The 18,554-nt window shown below is 47.2% G+C and overlaps 1 protein-coding gene across 1 annotated transcript in view; it reads right to left on the bottom strand.

The window, feature by feature from the left end:
- Positions 1–216: 216 nt before the first annotated feature.
- LOC120034031 (voltage-dependent P/Q-type calcium channel subunit alpha-1A-like) overlaps positions 217–18,554 on the bottom strand; it is a 34,249-nt gene continuing 15,911 nt past the window's right edge. The window contains exons 9-15 of the mRNA XM_038980422.1: positions 16,528–16,620; positions 16,389–16,412; positions 15,892–16,017; positions 11,876–11,989; positions 2,360–2,576; positions 1,859–2,160; positions 217–996 (exon numbers count right to left, since the gene is read on the bottom strand). Coding sequence (XP_038836350.1) covers positions 217–996; positions 1,859–2,160; positions 2,360–2,576; positions 11,876–11,989; positions 15,892–16,017; positions 16,389–16,412; positions 16,528–16,620 — 1,656 coding nt within the window. The remainder of the gene's footprint in view (positions 997–1,858; positions 2,161–2,359; positions 2,577–11,875; positions 11,990–15,891; positions 16,018–16,388; positions 16,413–16,527; positions 16,621–18,554) is intronic.

Raw genomic sequence — 18,554 nt, 5'->3', positions numbered from 1 at the left:
CTCACTCCCTCCATCCCCGGGAAACACTGAGCAGCAGAAGAAATGAAAAGAAAAACAAACGGAAATAAGGAAAGAAAGAATCATGCCTTGGTTTCCCCTGTCTCATGGCGGTCAGTGCTCTGGTTGTGTGTTTTCCTGGGCTGGGAGGGACTGATAACTCAGACAGTGTGGTTGAGCCCTCCCTCCCTCCATCCATCCCTCCATAGTCCCCAGAGGCTAGCACCTGTTGTCATCCGTGTTGTTGTAGGGTTCGTGCAGGCCTTTCGTGCGGGGCCCTCTAGGCTGGGGAGGGGGGACCTTATGGGGCCCGGGGTGGGTGGGGCCGTGGTGGTGTTGCGAGGAGGGGGAAGAGGCGCGGTACCCGTTGGGGAGGCGTCGAGTGGGGGGAGGCTGCTGCCCTTGGGGGGTGGGGGTGGTGTTGGGTGGGGGCGCGTGGCGGGAAGTCCTGGGCGAGGTGCGGGAGTTGGGGCTGTTGGGGTGGGGGTTGTTTGGGTGCGGGTTGATAGGGTGCTGCTGCTGTGGGGTTGGGGGATGGTTTAGCACGGGGAGAGTAGGGTGGTTGAGGGGGTGAGGCTTGTGAGGGTTGCCCTGTGTGGGGCTCTGCTCGTAGGGAGGCGGTTTGTGGTGCTCACGGTCGTAATCCTGGTAGTCCTGGTTGTAGAAGCAGCCGTCGCCCTCCAGCGACCCACTCTCTCCTCCTCCTCCTCCCCCGTCCCCCCAGCGGGGAGGAGGGTGGCAGGCTTGGTTGGGTGAGCCATGGTGGGGCGGGGGAGGTCCCTGGGGGGGCTCAGGGGAAAAGCGGTGAGGGGCGGGGGCGGGATTGCGCCCCAGGGGCTGGGCTCCGGGAGGTGTGGCCATGGCTTTACGGACGACAGGAGAGTAGGTGACGTGTGGGCGGGGCGTTGCCGGGGTCTGAGGGAGTTGCCGACGGCCTCGTCTCGGGGTACTGGTCCCCGAGGTAGAAGGAGCGGGACTTTCGCTCACCGAACTACTGCCCTACACGAACATTGAAGGCAAATAAAAAAAGAACCATAAAATTAACGACGACACGAACAGAGAGAAGGAGGAAGAGAGAAAGGGAGGAAGAGAGAAAGGGAGGAAGAGGGAGAGAGGGAGGGCGAGAGAGAGAGAGGTAAGAAGGAAGAGAGGGAGGGAGGGAAAAGAAAGGGAGAGAGAAAAAGAGAAAAAGAGAGAAAGAGATAAAGACAAGGAGAGATAAATAAAGAGAGGGAGAGAGAGAACAACAGACAATAACAACAAGAACAACAACAGCAACGAGAAGAAGAAGAAGAAGAAGAAGAAGAAGAAGAAGAAGAAGAAGAGAGCAATCAGGAGAGTGTGAGGGGAAGGAAGGATGCCGGGAAAAGAAAGACATAAAAAAGAAAGAAAGAGAAGAGATATATAGAAAATGATGGGAGTCAGCATACACCGTAGAAAACAGAGAAAAGCGATGAGTCATGAAGAATAAAGAGAGGACACAAAAACAACAGGAGAAAAGAAAAGAAGAGATCAGATCTGACACAGTAGGCCTCAAAATGGTGATTGTGAAGGTACCCACAATGCACTCTTTCAGTGTTGTTGCCTTGTTCAGTCTGTCTCTTATCTGAATCTAGGTTGTTAACCAATCACCTCTGTGTGTAAGTGTGTGTCTAAACTGCTGAATCCTATAAACAACAATAGTTAATGAAAAGACAATGTATGGAAGTGTCAAAAAGGGAAACACAAGAGACAGTCAGCCGCCTAAAGATATTTAGGCCAAGGAGATGGGGGAGACACTCAAGGCAGAACTAAAAGGAGAACCTGAGGCTAAAACAGTTAGGAAGGTGGTTCACTGTTGACACACATCATAGAAGCCCACCTGTCTGTGTGTCATGCACTCTCTGCCCTCGCTGGGTGACCGTGACCAGCGACGATCGTGCTCCCTATCCCGGTCGTGGTCTCTGTCTCCTCGGGGCTGTCTGTGACCACCGTGCTCTCCCCCCCGGTCGGCGCGGTCTGGTGTGTAGCGCTCCTTGTCCACAGAGCCGCTGTGATGGTGGTGGTGATGGTGGTGGTGTTTGCGGTCTTTCTGCCGACCGCGGTCTCTGTCGCGGTCACGTTCCTTCTCCTTGGGTGGCAGGTCACCTGACTGAGTGGTGGTGCTCAAGTCTGTGCCCAGTCCTGCCAGAATGGAGGCCAGTTATTGTTGTCATCATGGTATCTCTAATGTCTTTGTAACCATGACAACATGACAACATCAAACACACTTTGACACAGTAGCAACTCAGGGAACTAAGCACGTTCTCCTCACACACTCTCTGACTCACACACATTCTGAACCGTTCCTGACCAAAGCATGCACACTCATTCTGTCTCTAACCTGCATCTGCGTCTGTATATCGACACAGTGACCGCTCGGAGGCCCGGTGGCTTCGGTCGCGGCGTCGGTGGCTGTGCCTCGGAGCTCCGCCCTCCTCAGGGATCACATACTCCATTGCATAATCATCGGCCCCTCCCCTTTCCCTCTGGCCCCTCCCAGATCGACTGTGACCAAGGGAGGAGGCCGAGCGCTTCATAGGACTATTATCTGTTATAGTCTGAGAGAGTGGGATGGAGAAAGAGAGAGAGAGAGAGGGATGATGGGAGAGTGAGACAGAGAGGAAAAGAGTAGTCACACAGCAGGCTTCTCGGGTTTACTTTCCTCGTGTCTCCTTTCTATATTTTATATAGACTTTCTTGTCGACTTGTGTGTGTGTGTGTGTGTGTGTGTGTGTGTGTGTGTGTGTGTGTGTGTGTGTGTGTGTGTGTGTGTGTGTGTGTGTGTGTGTGTGTGTGTGTGTGTGTGTACTGTATAGTTGTTTACCTGACTTTTACATGTGTGTGCTTCTACATTCCTACCATATACAGTATAACCTTGTAGAGGTGGGCACCAGGTAACCCATGACAACCCCCCCCCCCCATACTGTTCCACACACATGCCTGTATTAGTTTCATATATACATCATGCTGCCTCAGGCAGAGAGAGAGACAGAGAGAGAGAGAGAGAGAGAGAGAAAAGAGACACAGAGAGAGAAAGAGACAGAGAGAGATCGAGAGAGAGAGAGAAAAGAGACACAGAGAGAGAAAGAGACAGAGAGAGATCGAGAGAAGAAAAAGAGAGAAGAGGAAGAAGACAAATAACAGTAAAAGTAAGAAGAAAGGGAGATGAGAGGGAGGCAATAGGCCATGCCTGACATGCATCCAGGACTTCATCTGGAAAGATAGGTCAGTGTCTCCTAATCCCCCTAAAAGACTAACCCACCCGTCCCCACCCAATCCCTCCCCCAAAATCATAACACAATCCAGGCTGCGCACAAGGCTCTGCCAGCCCCCTCTGCCAGCGTGCACGTAGGAGCTGTCCCGAGTCCTCAGCCCCACTCAGGAGCTCTCTTTCTGGGGCACGGGGAGCCGCTCTGACCTCCTAGGGCTGCTGGACACCAGGACAGTGCCTATAATGCTACTGGTACACACCTGCATAGTGCATACTGTATATACCAGGCCTGCTCAGTACTAGTCCGCCAGTGTCTGCTGGTTTCCGATTCTTTATTGAACGAAGGGATCATTTGGCTGTTGAGTTAACTTCTTTGGGGTAGGGGGCAGTATTTTCACATCCGGATGAAAAGCAAGTCCAGAGTAAACGGCCTGCTACAAAGCCATAAAAGCTAGAATATGCATATTATTAGTAGATTTGGATAGAAAACACTCTGACATTTCTAAAACTGTTTGAATGATGTCTGTGAGTATCACAGAACTCATCAGGCAGGCAAAAACCTGAGAAAAAATCCAACCAGGAAGTGAGAAATCTGAGGTTTGTCCGTACTTTCCGCTGGACCTGCCCACGCGTTGTGAGTTTGGAAAGTGTACTGAACGCTAGAACAACAAGGAGGAATTTGGACATAAATGATGGACATTATCGAATAAAACTAACATTTATTGTGGAACTGGGATTCCTGGGAGTGTATTCTGATGAAGATCATCAAAGGTAAGTGAATGTTTATATTGTTACTTCTGACTCCTGTTGACTGCATAATATGGCGGCTATATTTGTGGCTTGATTGGGCTCTGAGCGCCGACTCAGATTATTGCATGGTTTGTTTTTTTCGTAAAGTTTTTAAAAAATCTGACACAGTGGTTGCATTAAGGAGAACTGCATCTACAATTCTATGCATAACAGTTGTATCTTTAATGTTTATTATGAGTATTCCTGTAAATTGATGTGGCTCTCTGCAAAATCAAAGGATGTTTTGTGACTTCTGAACGTAAGGCGCCAATGTAAACTCAGATTTTTGGATATAAATATGAACTTTACCGAACAAAACATACATGTATTGTGTAACATGAAGTCCTATGAGTGTCATCTGATGAAGATCATCAAAGGTTAGTGATTCATTTTATCTATATTTCTGCTTTTTGTGAATCCTCTCTTTGGCTGGAAAAATGGCTGTGTTATTCTGTGAATAGGCACTCACCTAACATAATCGTTTGGTTTGCTTTCGTCGTAAAGCCTTTTTGAAATCGGACACTGTGGCTGGATTTACAACAAGTGTATCTTTAAAATGGTGTGAAATACATGTATGTTCGAGGAATTTTAATTATGGGACTTCTGTTGTTTTGAATTTGGCACCCTGCACTTTCACTGGCTGTTGAAGAAGTGGGACGCTAACGTCTCACGTACCCTAGAGAGGTTAACTCCCCTGGTATTCCAGGTTGAAACCAGAATAGATTATAATGGACTGAAACCAGCAGACAGTGTGTAGCTAGGATACCCTTACACACACAAACACACATGGACACACACACACACCAAGCACACACAACAAACACACTCACCAAGCATACACACACACGCAAACACACACATGCATGCACGCACACACAAAATCACTCCAACAAGGGCACACATATTCCTGGCATGCATGCAACACCAACACCAATACAGCAGCACATTGATGACATCAGCACAGACAAGCACACAGGCATGATACACGCAACACACATGGTACTCCCAACACAGAGCAGCAGCAGCAGGAAGCGAGAGAGACAGAGAGAGGGTGCAGAGTTTGCCAATCCCAAATCAACACCTTGACCCCACCCGCTTGGCACTTGGCACAAGGACTAGAGAGGTAAGTAAATTAGCCTTGTTCCAACATCCTGACCTCGCATAATCACATTCACCAGGCAAGATGTAAGTAATATGGCAAAAATCCATCTGGCTTATCAGAGGGCAGGGTGGAGCTATTGCAATATTGCTTATATTTTGCGTAGACGCCGAGTATCCAAAACATTAAGAACACCTGTTCTTTCCATGACATAGACTGACCAGGTGAAAGCTAGGATCCCTTATTGATGTCACTTATTAAATCCACATCAATCAGTGTAGATGAAGGGGAGGAAACAGGTTAAAAGATGTTTATGCCTTGAGACAATTGAGACATGGATTGTGTATGTGTGCCATTCAGAGGGTGGGTAAGAAAATATTTAAATGCCTTTGAATGGGGTATGGTAGTAGGTGCCAGGCGCACCAGTTTGGGTCAAGAACTGGGGGGTACAAAAAGGGGGGGTGCAACTCAGAGCCCCACCTGTTTTGAGCCCTATCTGTATACATATACAGTGGGGCAAAAAAGTATTTAGTCAGCCACCAATTGTGCAAGTTCTCCCACTTAAAAAGATGAGAGAGGCCTGTAATTTTCATCATAGGTACACTTCAACTATGACAGACAAAATGAGAAAAAAAATCCAGAAAATCACATTGTAGGATTCTCTATGAATTTATTTGCAAATTATGGTGGAAAATAAGTATTTGGTCACCTACAAACAAGCAAGTTTTCTGGCTCTCACAGACCGGTAACTTCTTCTTTAAGAGTCTCCTCTGTCCTCCAATCGTTATCAGTATAAAAGACACCTGTCCACAACCTCAAACAGTCACACTCCAAACTCCACTATGGCCAAGACCAAAGAGCTGTCAAAGGACACCAGAAACAAAATTGTAGACCTGCACCAGGCTGGGAAGACTGAATCTGCAATAGGTAAGCAGCTTGGTTTGAAGAAATCAACTGTGGGAGCAATTATTAGGAAATGGAAGACATACAAGACCACTGATAATCTCCCTCGATCTGGGGCTCCACGCAAGATCTCACCCCGTGGGGTCAAAATGATCACAAGAACGGTGAGCAAAAATCCCAGAACCACACGGGGGGACCTAGTGAATGACCTGCAGAGAGCTGGGACCAAAGTAACAAAGCCTACCATCAGTAACACACTACGCCGCCAGGGACTCAAATCCTGCAGTGCCAGACGTGTCCCCCTGCTTAAGCCAGTACATGTCCAGGCCCGTCTGAAGTTTGCTAGAGAGCATTTGGATGATCCAGAAGAAGATTGGGAGAATGTCATATGGTCAGATGAAACCAAAATATAACTTTTTGGTAAAAACTCAACTCGTCGTGTTTGGAGGACAAAGAATGCTGAGTTGTATCCAAAGAACACCAAACCTACTGTGAAGCATGGGGGTGGAAACATCATGCTTTGGGGCTGTTTTTCTGCAAAGGGACCAGGACGACTGATCCGTGTAAAGGAAAGAATGAATGGGGCCATGTATCGTGAGATTTTGAGTGAAAACCTCCTTCCATCAGCAAGGGCATTGAAGATGAAACGTGGCTGGGTCTTTCAGCATGACAATGATCCCAAACACACCGCCCGGGCAACGAAGGAGTGGCTTCGTAAGAAGCATTTCAAGGTCCTGGAGTGGCCTAGCCAGTCTCCAGATCTCAACCCCATAGAAAATCTTTGGAGGGAGTTGAAAGTCCGTGTTGCCCAGCAACAGCCCCAAAACATCACTGCTCTAGAGGAGATCTGCATGGAGGAATGGGCCAAAATACCAGCAACAGTGTGTGAAAACCTTGTGAAGACTTACAGAAAACGTTTGACCTCTGTCATTGCCAACAAAGGGTATATAACAAAGTATTGAGATAAACTTTTGTTATTGACCAAATACTTATTTTCCACCATAATTTGCAAATAAATTCATTAAAAATCCTACAATGTGATTTTCTGGATTTTTTTTCTAATTTTGTCTGTCATAGTTGAAGTGTACCTATGATGAAAATTACAGGCCTCTCTCATCTTTTTAAGTGGGAGAACTTGCACAATTGGTGGCTGACTAAATACTTTTTTGCCCCACTGTATATAGTCAAGTCAACAACCTTTGTTGAGTTGCAATTTTTTTAAACGTATGAAATCAAGTTGAATCAGCTAAGCACTATGTGTGTCCTCAACTTAGAAATTCACATCCATGAAGTCATATCAACTGAAGCAACATAACAGTTGTGTTGACAAAAAAAGTCCAGATGACTATAATTAATCAAATTGTCTGAACTTATGAAATCCAGTTGAATCAGCTAAGAACTATGTGTTTAACTGACTTAGAAATTCACAACCATGTTAGGAGATGACATGAGGAGAGAGAGGCAGAGATGGAGACAGACAGAGAAAGAGAGAAATGGTTTTCGTGAGTGAGTGAATCAGTGAGTGAGAGAGAGAAAGAAAGGGGGAGAGATGGGGTACATACACTGAGGTTATTTCCACGCTGCCTCCCTTTCCTTCGCTGCTGTGTGAGCACAGAGAAGACACACACACGCACACACACATCACAGCCACGGATACAGCACAGGTAGAGCACACACAGACACACAGAAGAGGACAGAGGGACAGGGAAGGAGAGAGGGATGGATACGCAAATAAATAGTGAAGGGAGAGGTGAAGAAGGTAAGGCGAGGGGGTGAAAATCGGATAATGGGGGAGGCGTGGGCAGAGAGCGAGGGAGAAATGGAGAGGGGGATAAATATGGGTGAGGATAACCCGAAAAGAAAGGGAGGTGAGATGGAGGAGAGGAGAGAGAGAGAGAGAACCCGGTTAGACACAAAAGCAGCGGTGAGGGGAGAAACAACACTTACCACAGTAGCGCACAGACACTGGAGAGCCAGAGACAGTGTTATAGACAAGGTCACCATGGCAACAACACTACCATCTACACCACAGTCACCATAGTAACAACACCCATCAACACCATGCTACTACGGCAATAACAACAGTACAGTGAAGTACAGTGTAAAGGCACAACTTACGACACACAAGAGTACGAAAGAAGACTGGATGACACACACACACACACACCACACACACACACACACACACACACACACACACACACACACACACACACACACACACACACACACACACACACACACACACACACACACACACACACACACACAGGACATCAGGACATAGTCACACATCCACACATAGCAGCAGTACACTTACTCATATCAGAGCAAAAGCACTGTTTCAACCTGGTGACAGTTTTTGTTTCAAGATAGTAGTATTCTATTTTCTATATCTTTTAGTTTGAGCATGACAGTACACCACTCGACCACTTGAACAATACCTTCTCAAAGAAATGTTGACCCCAAAATGACACTAGATCATTTGCAGTTGGGCATGATTTCAAATTCAAACCTGGTTGAAACAAAACCCCACATTTCAAGTCACCTTTGTAGCAAAACCATTAGAGAAGAGGGAAAGAAAGAATGATTTAGATAGAAGATAAGAACTTTAGCTGGAGAGAGAAAGAGAAATAAAGATTGATTTAGATAGAAGATAAGAACTGAGGCTGGAGAGAGAAAAAGGAAGAGAAAGAAAGAAGATCTAGGGCTTGACAGCAGTGATAGTTATGAGGGTAGAAGAATGTACATGTGTGCTGGTGTGTGTGTGTGTGTGTGTGTGTGTGTGTGTGTGTGTGTGTGTGTGTGTGTGTGTGTGTGTGTGTGTGTGTGTGTGTGTGTGTGTGTGTGTGTGTGTGTGTGTGTGTGTAGCAGCGGAAGGAGGCACAGAGTACTCTACGACAAAATGAGTGGTGGATCTCCAAAGCACAAGAACTTCAATCTTGTGGGGATAGATAAAACATGCACAAGTTGTATGTTGCCCCGAAAACAACCCACGGCCCAAGAAGTTGTATGATGCCCCGAAGACAACCCACGGCCCAAGAAGTTGTATGATGCCCCGAAGACAACCCACGGCCCAAGAAGTTGTATGATGCCCCGAAGACAACCCACGGCCCAAGAAGTTGTATGATGCCCCGAAGACAACCCACGGCCCAGGAAGTTGTATGATGCCCCGAAGACAACCCACGGCCCAAGAAGTTGTATGATGCCCCGAAGACAACCCACGGCCCAAGAAGTTGTATGATGCCCCGAAGACAACCCACGGCCCAGGAAGTTGTATGATGCCCCGAAGACAAACCACGGCCCAGGAAGTTGTATGATGCCCCGAAGACAACCCACGGCCCAAGAAGTTGTATGATGCCCCGAAGACAACCCACGGCCCAAGAAGTTGTATGATGCCCCGAAGACAACCCACGGCCCAAGAAGTTGTATGATGCCCTGAAGACAACCCACGGCCCAGGAAGTTGTATGATGCCCCGAAGACAACCCACGGCCCAGGAAGTTGCTTTCTCTGTCCCCTAAGAAGTGCAGATGGGTCCACTCTCATAAAGGACCAAACTACGATAGTCCAGAGGTGAAGCCCTCTTAAACCAGCCGAGCCCAGTTGACTACTCAGTCCTGGAGGAGCTCCAAACACTGCCCACCATCCAGAGCCTTGATCTCCCACCCACCTTTTCTGAGGTCTGCACCACCGTCAGGTCACTGAAGAATAACTCAACTCCTGGACCTGACTCCATCCCTGCTGAGATCCTAAAACTGGGGGGCTATCTCTGTACCAGAGCAGTTTGCCTGTTCATCTCTGAGGTATGGAGACAAGAGCACATCCCGATCAATGGAGGGATGCAAACATATATACAAAAAACAAGGGAGGCAAATCCATCTGCGGCAACAGCAGGGGCATATCATTCCTTCCAGTTGCTGTCAAAGTCCTGGTGAAGGTCTTCCACCACAGAATCATCGACACCGTCACTGCAGACCTGCTCCCGGAGTCCCAGTGCAGCTTCAGAAAGAACAGAAGCATGGTGGACATGATCTTCAGTGCACAACAACTGCAGGAAAAGTGCAGTGAACAGACACAGTACCTGTTCATGGCCTTTCTGGATCTCTCCAAAGCCTTTGACACAGTACACCGTGAACTCCTTTGGAAGGTCCTCCTGCAGTATGGCTGCACTGGGAAATGTGTGAACGTCCTGCGTCAGATCCATGAGGAGATGGTGGCCAGAGTAAGAATTAGCCGTCAGGAGTCTGAACCCTTTTAGAGTTGGTACTGGTGTGAGGCAAGGGTGTGTGCTTGCGCCGGTCCTATTCAATGTCTTCTTCCTGTGTGTCACAGCAGTCCTGCACAAGGACATGGAAACAGAGAGTGGGGTGACCCTGTACTTCAGATTGGACGGAAAATTCTTCAACATTAGGAAGCTTCAAGCTGCCATAAAGCTCAAATCTTAACAAGTACTTGAGCTCCAGTATGCGGATGATTGCACTCTTGTGGCACATACCCCAGAAGCTCTACAAGCTATACTCAGAGCAGCTGTGCGAGCGTATAGCCTAATGGGGCTGTCTGTTAACGTCCCAAAAACAGAGGTCCTATGTCAGTGGTCATCTGATCCTCCGCCTGAAACACCTCCATTCTCCATCTCAGACTCCTCACTTCCCATTGTATCACATTTGAATCTTCGACCAGGATATCCAGAATCGGGTCAAACAGACCTTGTCGTCTTTAGGTCGGCTAAGGAAGAGGGTTTTTAACAACAGCAACCTGCACCTCCACACCAAAGTTGCAGTCTACCAGGCAGTGTGTGTATCTACAGTCCTTTATGGATGTGAAACATGTACAGTCCACAGCCGACACTTAAAACAACTGGAGTCCTTTCACATAGAATGCCTTCAAAGCACTTTGAAAGTGACCTGGCAGGACCGTGTTCCGCACTCAGAGATCCTACAGAAAACCAACTGCATGAGTATTGAAGCGTCCATCACACACCACCAGCTTAGATGGCTCGGCCATGCCATCCGGATGCCAGAGGATCGCCTGCCGTGAAATACGCTGTACGGACAGCTACAACTGGGCTGTCGCTCTTCAGGTGGGCAGAAAAAGTGGCTAAAGGACCAACTGAAGACATCACTAAAGAAGTGTGGGGTAAACTCTGCCTCCCTCCAGACTGTTGCTGCGGACCGTTCCACCTGGCGTGGCCTCTGCCATCAAGGAGTGCAGTTGACCGAGGAAAAAAGGACTGAAAGTAGACCATGACTTCACTGGCCTCAACAGGACAGGCCTTTGTGTGCTCTGTCTGTGGCAACAGTGTGCATCCCGCATCAGATTATACAGTCATCAGTGATCCAACAAGCAGTAGTGGAAGTCATCATCGGATACGATGGACTACCTTAAACAAAGAGTGTGTGTGTGACAATATAGCAGAGATGACTTGGTACTGGATGAGAAGGGACAACCACAGTAACACACCTCCATGGGGATGAGTGGAGAGGAGGAGGGGAGGAAGAGTGGGGTGTTGGGGTGTTTGGTACGGTAGTCTGTAAGACTTACCTGTAAGTCTGTCTGGCAAACATCCTATGGGCGATATTTCAACAGCATAGAAAGGGGAGCTACCGTCAAAATGCATGATATCACGTCAAATACCATGCTTTTTTTTATTTTTAAATATGCTTGAAAGTATCACGTGTCCATTTTCAGCAATGTTTCATAGTATTTTGCTATGCACTGTGTTGGATTATAAATAGTCTGTCTCTAGTCTTTGTGTGTCTCTAGTCATGTAGCTTATCGTGGAGATTGAGTCAAGGAGATGAAAAGCTAGAGGGAGCGAGAGAGGGAGGGAGGAGAGGAAATGAGGGGTGCTCACTTGGTTGTCGCCTGGAAGGCGTGGCATGGAAGCGGCCCTTCCGTGGCCTTCCATTGGCTGAAAGTGCTCGGTATCCGAGTAACCATCACGCCCCATCTCTCTCATCTCTACCGTCTGCAAAATAGAGTGAGAGCAGGCGTGACTGTGATGAAGGAATATGACGGGGACAATGGTGTGTTTGTCATCCTTTATCCCACGTGAGTGTGGGTGAGTGTAGTGTGCACAGGAGGTTGATGGGACCTTAATTGGGGAGGACGGGCTCATGTTAATGGTTGGATTGGAATTAATGGAATAGTACCAAATACATCAAACATGGTTTCCATGTGTTTGATGACATTCCATTTGCTCCGTTCCAGCTATTGTTATGAGCCATCTTCCCCTCAGCAGCTTCCTGTGGTGTACAGTAGCATGTAGTGTAGTGTGGGAGGGACTGGGGTTTGAGCCTGGGAAATGCCTGGGAAATGGGGATGGGGGAAGGTTTAAGGCTAGGTTTAGATCTAGGGCAAGGGGCTAGGAGCTAGGACTTGGACCTGGACTTGGATCAAGAGCGGGAACTGCTGAGGCTGAGGCATGGGGCTTCAGTGCAGGAGGCTTCGGTACAGGTGGCTTCGGTACAGGGGGCTTCGGTACAGGGGGCTTCGGTGCAGGAGGCTTCGGTACAGGGGGCTTCGGTACAGGGGGCTTCGGTACAGGGGGCTTCGGTACTGTACTGGGGCTTCGGTACAGGGGGCTTTGGTGCAGGGGGCTTCGGTGCAGGGGGCTTCGGTGCAGGGGGCTTCGGAACAGGTGGCTTCGGTGCAGGGGGCTTCGGTGCAGGGGGCTTCGGTGCAGGGGGCTTCGGTACAGGGGGCTTCGGTACAGGGAGCTTCGGTGCAGGTGGCTTCGGCGCAGGGGGCTTGGGGATAGAGGGCTTGGGGGCTGAAGGTTTGGGGGCTGAGGGCTTGGTCCGTGCTATCTGGTATCCTTGGGACATCCCTACCCCATTTAAGTTGAAATGTAACCTCTAAAAGTCTACGCTAACACATGGAATTGTTTTAAGATGGTCATACCATGGATCATTTAGCTATTTGATTTAGGTATATATAAACACATATATACAGTACCAGTACAAAGTTCAGACACACCTACTCATTCCAAGTTTTTTCTTTATTTTTACTATGTTCTACGTTGTAGAATAATAGTGAAGACATCAAAACTATGAAATAACACATATGGAATCATGTAGTAGCCCAAAAAAGTGTTAAATAAATCAAAATATATTGTATATTTGAGATACTTTAAAGTAGCCACCCTTTGCCTTGATGACAGCTTTGCACACTTTTGGCATCCTCTCAACCAGCTTCATGAGGTAGTCACCTGGACTGCATTTCATATAAGGTTAACAGGTGTGCCTTGTTAAAAGTACATTTGTTTCATTTCTTAATGTATTTGAGCCAATCAGTTGTGACAAAGTAGGGATGGTATAAAGAAGATAGCCCTATTTGGTAAAAGACCAAGTCCATATTATGGCAAGAACAGCTCTAATAAGCAAAGAGAAATGACAGTCCATCATTACTTTAAGACATGAAGGTCAGTCAATTCAGAAAATGTCAAGAACTTTGAAAGTTTCTTCAAGTTCAGTCACAAAAATCATCAAGCGCTATGATGAAACTGGCTCTCATGAGGACCACCACAGGAGAGGAAGACCCAGAGTTGCCTCTGCTGCAGAGGATAAGTTCTTTAGAGTTACCAGCCTCAGAAATTTCAACCCAAATAAATGCTTCACAGAGTTCAAGTAAGACACACATCTCAACATCAACTGTTCAGAGGAGACTGGGTGAATCAGGCCTTCAGGGTCGAATTACTGCAAAGAAACCACTACTAAAGGACACCAATAAGAAGTAGAGACTTGCTTGGGCCAAGAAACACGAGCAATGGACATTAGAGCGGTGGAAATCTGTCTTGGTTTGATGAGTCCAAATTGGAGATTTTTGGTCTTTGTGAGATGCAGAGTAGGTGAACAGATGATCTTTGCATGTGTGGTTCCCATGAAGGAGGAGGTGTGATGTTGTGGGGTTGCTTTGCTGGTGACACTGTCTGTGATTTATTTAGAATTCAAGGCACACTTAACCAGCATGGATACCACAGCAATCTGCAGCGATATGCTATCCCATCTGGTTTGAGCTTAGTGGGACTATCATTTGTTTTTCAACATGAAAATGTCCCAAAACACACCTCCAGGCTGTGTAAGGGCTATTTGACCAATAATGAGAGTGATGGAGTGTTTCATCAGATGACCTGGCCTCCACAATCACCCGGCCTCGACCCAATTGAGATGGTTTGGGATGGGTTCGACCGCAGAGTGAAAGAAAAGCAGCCAACAAGTGCTCAGCATATGTGTGAATTCCGTCAAGACTGCTGGAAAAGCATTCCAGGTGACTACCTCATGAAGCTGGTTGAGCGAATGCCAAGAGTGTGCAAAGCTGTCATCAAGGCATGTGGTGGCTACTTTGAATAATCTAAAATGTATTTTGATTGGTTTAACACTTTTCTGGTTACTACATGATTCCATATGTGCTATTTCATAGTTTTGATGTCTAGGAAAAATAAAGAAAAACCCTTGAATGAGTAGGTGTGTCCAAACCGAACCTTTCACTGGCACTATATATATATATATATATATATATATGTATATATATTGCCACTTCACAATAACAGCACTTACAGTTGACCAGAGCAGCTCCAGCGGGGAAGAAATATGACGAACTGACTTCGAAAGGTGGCCTCCTATGACGGTGCCACATTGAAAGTCACTGACCTCTTCAGTACGGGCCATTCTACTGCCAATGTTTGTCTATGGAGATTGCATGGCTGTGTGCTTGATTTTATACACCTGTCAGCAACGGTTTGGCTGAAATAGCCGAATCCACTAATTTGAAGAGGTGTTCACATACTTTTGTATATATATATATATAGCATACTTCGATTCCTTTTTTAAACCGGTACTGGGTTACTTTCAGACGAGTCCAGTGACACTTAAAGCAAAACGGAGAACACCATCGTTTGGACGCTGTAGACGTTTTCGTGAGAAGACCGATTTTCGGGATGTCTCCTGGTCTGACAAACAGTGCTGTTCTGCCACTTTCCACCACAGATGCAGAAGGCCGACAAGGGCGTATCCGATGGATTGAGACGCAGCCAATACAAAAATATATCTCAATCTTAAACAGACGGATTTTGATAATATTATGTTATTTAGGGCTTGGGGGATGAGGGTTTGAGGGCTTGGGGGATGAGGGTTTGAGGGCTTGGGGGATGAGGGTTTGAGGGCTTGGGGGATGAGGTTTGAGGGCTTGGGGGATGAGGGCTTGGAGGTTGTGGGCCTGGGGGCTGAGGGGGGTCGATGGGTATGGGATGTGAATGGTGGGAGGGTTTAAGCAGGCATAGCCAATCAGGGCAGGTTATAGGGAAACCATCATGTTCACATTTTCCCAATAACTAACTCTAACTCCTGGGCCCTTCATGTAGATCTGAAAGGATTAGTAATGACTCAAAGCCATTAGATGAATGTGCTGTATTGCTTACACCTATACACCTTTCAGATCTGTCTAAGTGCCTATAGGGAGAGGAGCTGTAGGGACCATATGGAATTGGACAATATGCAGGAATAAAACAGAGCCAGCGGTGACTCTGTGTACGAGTTGATTCAACAATGATGACCCTAAATATCCTGTAAGGAAAGAGCACCAGGACACTAGCTCTATATGAACCAGTCCAATGAAAATATGTTCAGACAACATGAAACATGAATAGCATGAAAGAAAATCACTATTTCATGTTTACTGGGAACCATTTATTAGTGTGTTCTTGTGTGCAATGACATACTGTACATGTTACATGCACGTACTGTATTGATCTGTATTTGTGCATATGCATGTGCGTGTATATACACTTATGAGTTATGTCTGTTGTCCAGGGATTCCTCTGGATGCTGGTGTGTGTGTGTGTGTGTTTGCGCACCTGTGTGTATGTGTTACCTGCGAGTTATGCCTGCTGTCCAGGCCATCCTCAGAGTGCTGTCCCTCAGGACTCCAGCTGCCTACTCTCTGGGACATCTCCTGAGCCCGCACTGTCACCCACGACTGGCTCTCTGGAACCCCCCCCTCCACCGGTCTACAACACACAGACAGTCAGACAGGCCCCTCGCACACACACACACACACACACACCACCTCCCTCCACCGGTCTACAACACACACACACACACACACCCAGTCAGACCCGGGACATATATACACACAGATAGGCAAACACGGGCACACGCATGCATACACACAAGCCAGGCCCCATATACATCACCTTCATCAGACCCATGCATTCAGCGCTTGTATGAGGCTAACTGAATGCACTCATCCCCACAAACCAGCCTTTCTGAACACACTACACACGCACATACACACACAGGTCCTCTACACGTGAGGCGTGTCCGCCCAGCGTGTCGTCCTGCTCCTCCTTCTCGTGGATGACACTCCACCTGTGGAGCCACTACCCATCCTCCCTCTGGCTGCAGAGAAAGAGGGAGAGAGAAAACAGAGAGAGGGAGAGGACAGAGAGAGAGACCCAGAGAGAGAGTTGGAGGGGGGGGGACAGGGGTCTACTCACAGGCTGTTGACGGGGTCTGCCGGTTGGGTAGGAGGGAGGCTGAGAGGCCCGTCCTGGATGGGTGAGGGCGGCTCCACGCGCTGAAACAGTAATGTCGTTCGATTCTGTGTGAGATACAACATGGCCGCCGGCTTTAAGGTAGACATACAGTAAATGGGGAAGGTGGAGAAGAAAGTGAGTTCAGAGCAGGTCACAGCATCCAGGGGGAGGAAGGGTTTCAGTCAGCAGGGGCTGACTGAGCCAGAGAGCATTCTGGGAGGGGAGTTGGAGTCCTGCTGTAAATGTGAGAATGGAAGGCTCATGCCAATGAATCATCTACTTCCAGGTCACCATGAATGAAGGGTATTAACCAGAGCCATAGCCACTGTATATGACCTACAGTATACAGTACCTAGCTATGGATTTGGAAGTGTTCCGTTGGAGGCTACAAAGAGGTCTGAATTTGTCTGGCATTAATTAAGCTCTTTGTCTACAGTATTTTTTATTTGAACAGACAATTTGCATGTTGCTCATAGGATCACATCTCAAATGACACACTATTTCTGATTTTCACCTAGGCTTTGATTCAAAAGAAGTGCACTATAACATGAAAAGGGTGCCATTCAATACACAACCCATTCGACAGGATGGACAGTGTTTACCTCTCGACCTGATTGGATTTCAACCTTGACTTTTGATCCCCATTTGACCTCAAGCAGCCAAATGATCACTATCGGCAACCAGGAAATGAGAGTCGGTGGGTGCAGTTTGAGCCAGTCCAACAATCCATTAGAGCAGTAGAACAGCAAGACCAGGGAGGGAATAAGGAAGAGTTGAACAAGGCAGAACATCAGTGCAAAACCAATGGACAGATCCATCAGGAAGAGAACATTCCAAGTCTCTGTTGAAAACAGACGTTGACACATAAGGAGAGGAGGGAGAATAGTCTGTAAATAATATAAACATGATGATAGAGAAAGGAAGACAGGAGGAGGATGAGAAAAGGAAAGAATAGAGGTAGAAGTCCATGTGAGCGAATATCGAGAGAGAAAGGGGACACAAGGAGGGATAGAGGAAGGATGACAAAGAGAGAGGAAGACGAGGACTGGGAGTAGACCTGTTGGGAACATACAGTACACTCTTAGAAAAAAGGGTTCCAAAGGTTTTTTTGGATGTCCCCATAGGAAAACCATTTTTGGTTCCAGGAAGAACTGTTTTGGGTTCCAGGCAGAACCCTTTGTAGAAGGGGTCTACATAGAACCCAAAGGGGTTCTACCTGGAACCAAAAGGGTTATATCTGGAATCAAAAAGGGTTCATCAAATGGTTCTCCAATGGGGACAGCTTAAGAACTCTTTTAGGTTCTGGATAGCACCTGTTTTTCTTAGTGTAGGTGAAATGCATGGTGGGAGTAAGTGTGTTCAAATAACCACATACAGTGTCATTCAGTTATTACACATCCACTTAAAACTGACAAACTGCTACTTTTATGTCCGTAAGATATCTGGGCAAAATGTTGTTGGGCCGCATTTGGTTTCCAGCTGTGGGCCGTAAACCATGCAGGCAGTGGGCCACTCCTGGGCCAGTATATACTTGCTAGCTGGAATGGATTATCAATGGTAAGTAGCTGTTTTGGTTTAAGGATTTCACAAGCCATGGAGGGTCAACGTTTAAAGTGGATGGATCACAAAGGTCCCAGGTCATACAAGGAAATAGCACACAAATATTTTTCCAAACAATATTTGTCCAATCATCATTTCTAAACACTTGGAACAGTTCTTGTCCGAACCTGAACCGTTCGAAGCAAGGATATTCCCATTCTCCAGGTCCCACACCTAGTCTCACATCATCACAAAGCACATGCTTATCTATGGCAGCAAGCTCTACCTGGAATCATGCAGGGAAGAAACTCTCATCACTGGGATAGATGCTATCCTTCACTATGTCTCTCCTTATCTAACACTATGGTAATAATACTGTCTGAGATGGTGCAAGGGGGAGGGAAGTCCACTCCTCTGCTCCTGTCCTTCTGTAAGCAAGTAGCAGCAGGGGTGGGGGTTG

Source organism: Salvelinus namaycush, chromosome 41 (genome assembly GCF_016432855.1).
Source record: "Salvelinus namaycush isolate Seneca chromosome 41, SaNama_1.0, whole genome shotgun sequence".
NCBI classification, from domain to species: domain Eukaryota; kingdom Metazoa; phylum Chordata; class Actinopteri; order Salmoniformes; family Salmonidae; genus Salvelinus; species Salvelinus namaycush.
Note: the sequence above shows the minus strand (reverse complement) of the source record. Positions and strands in the feature narration are given on the sequence as shown.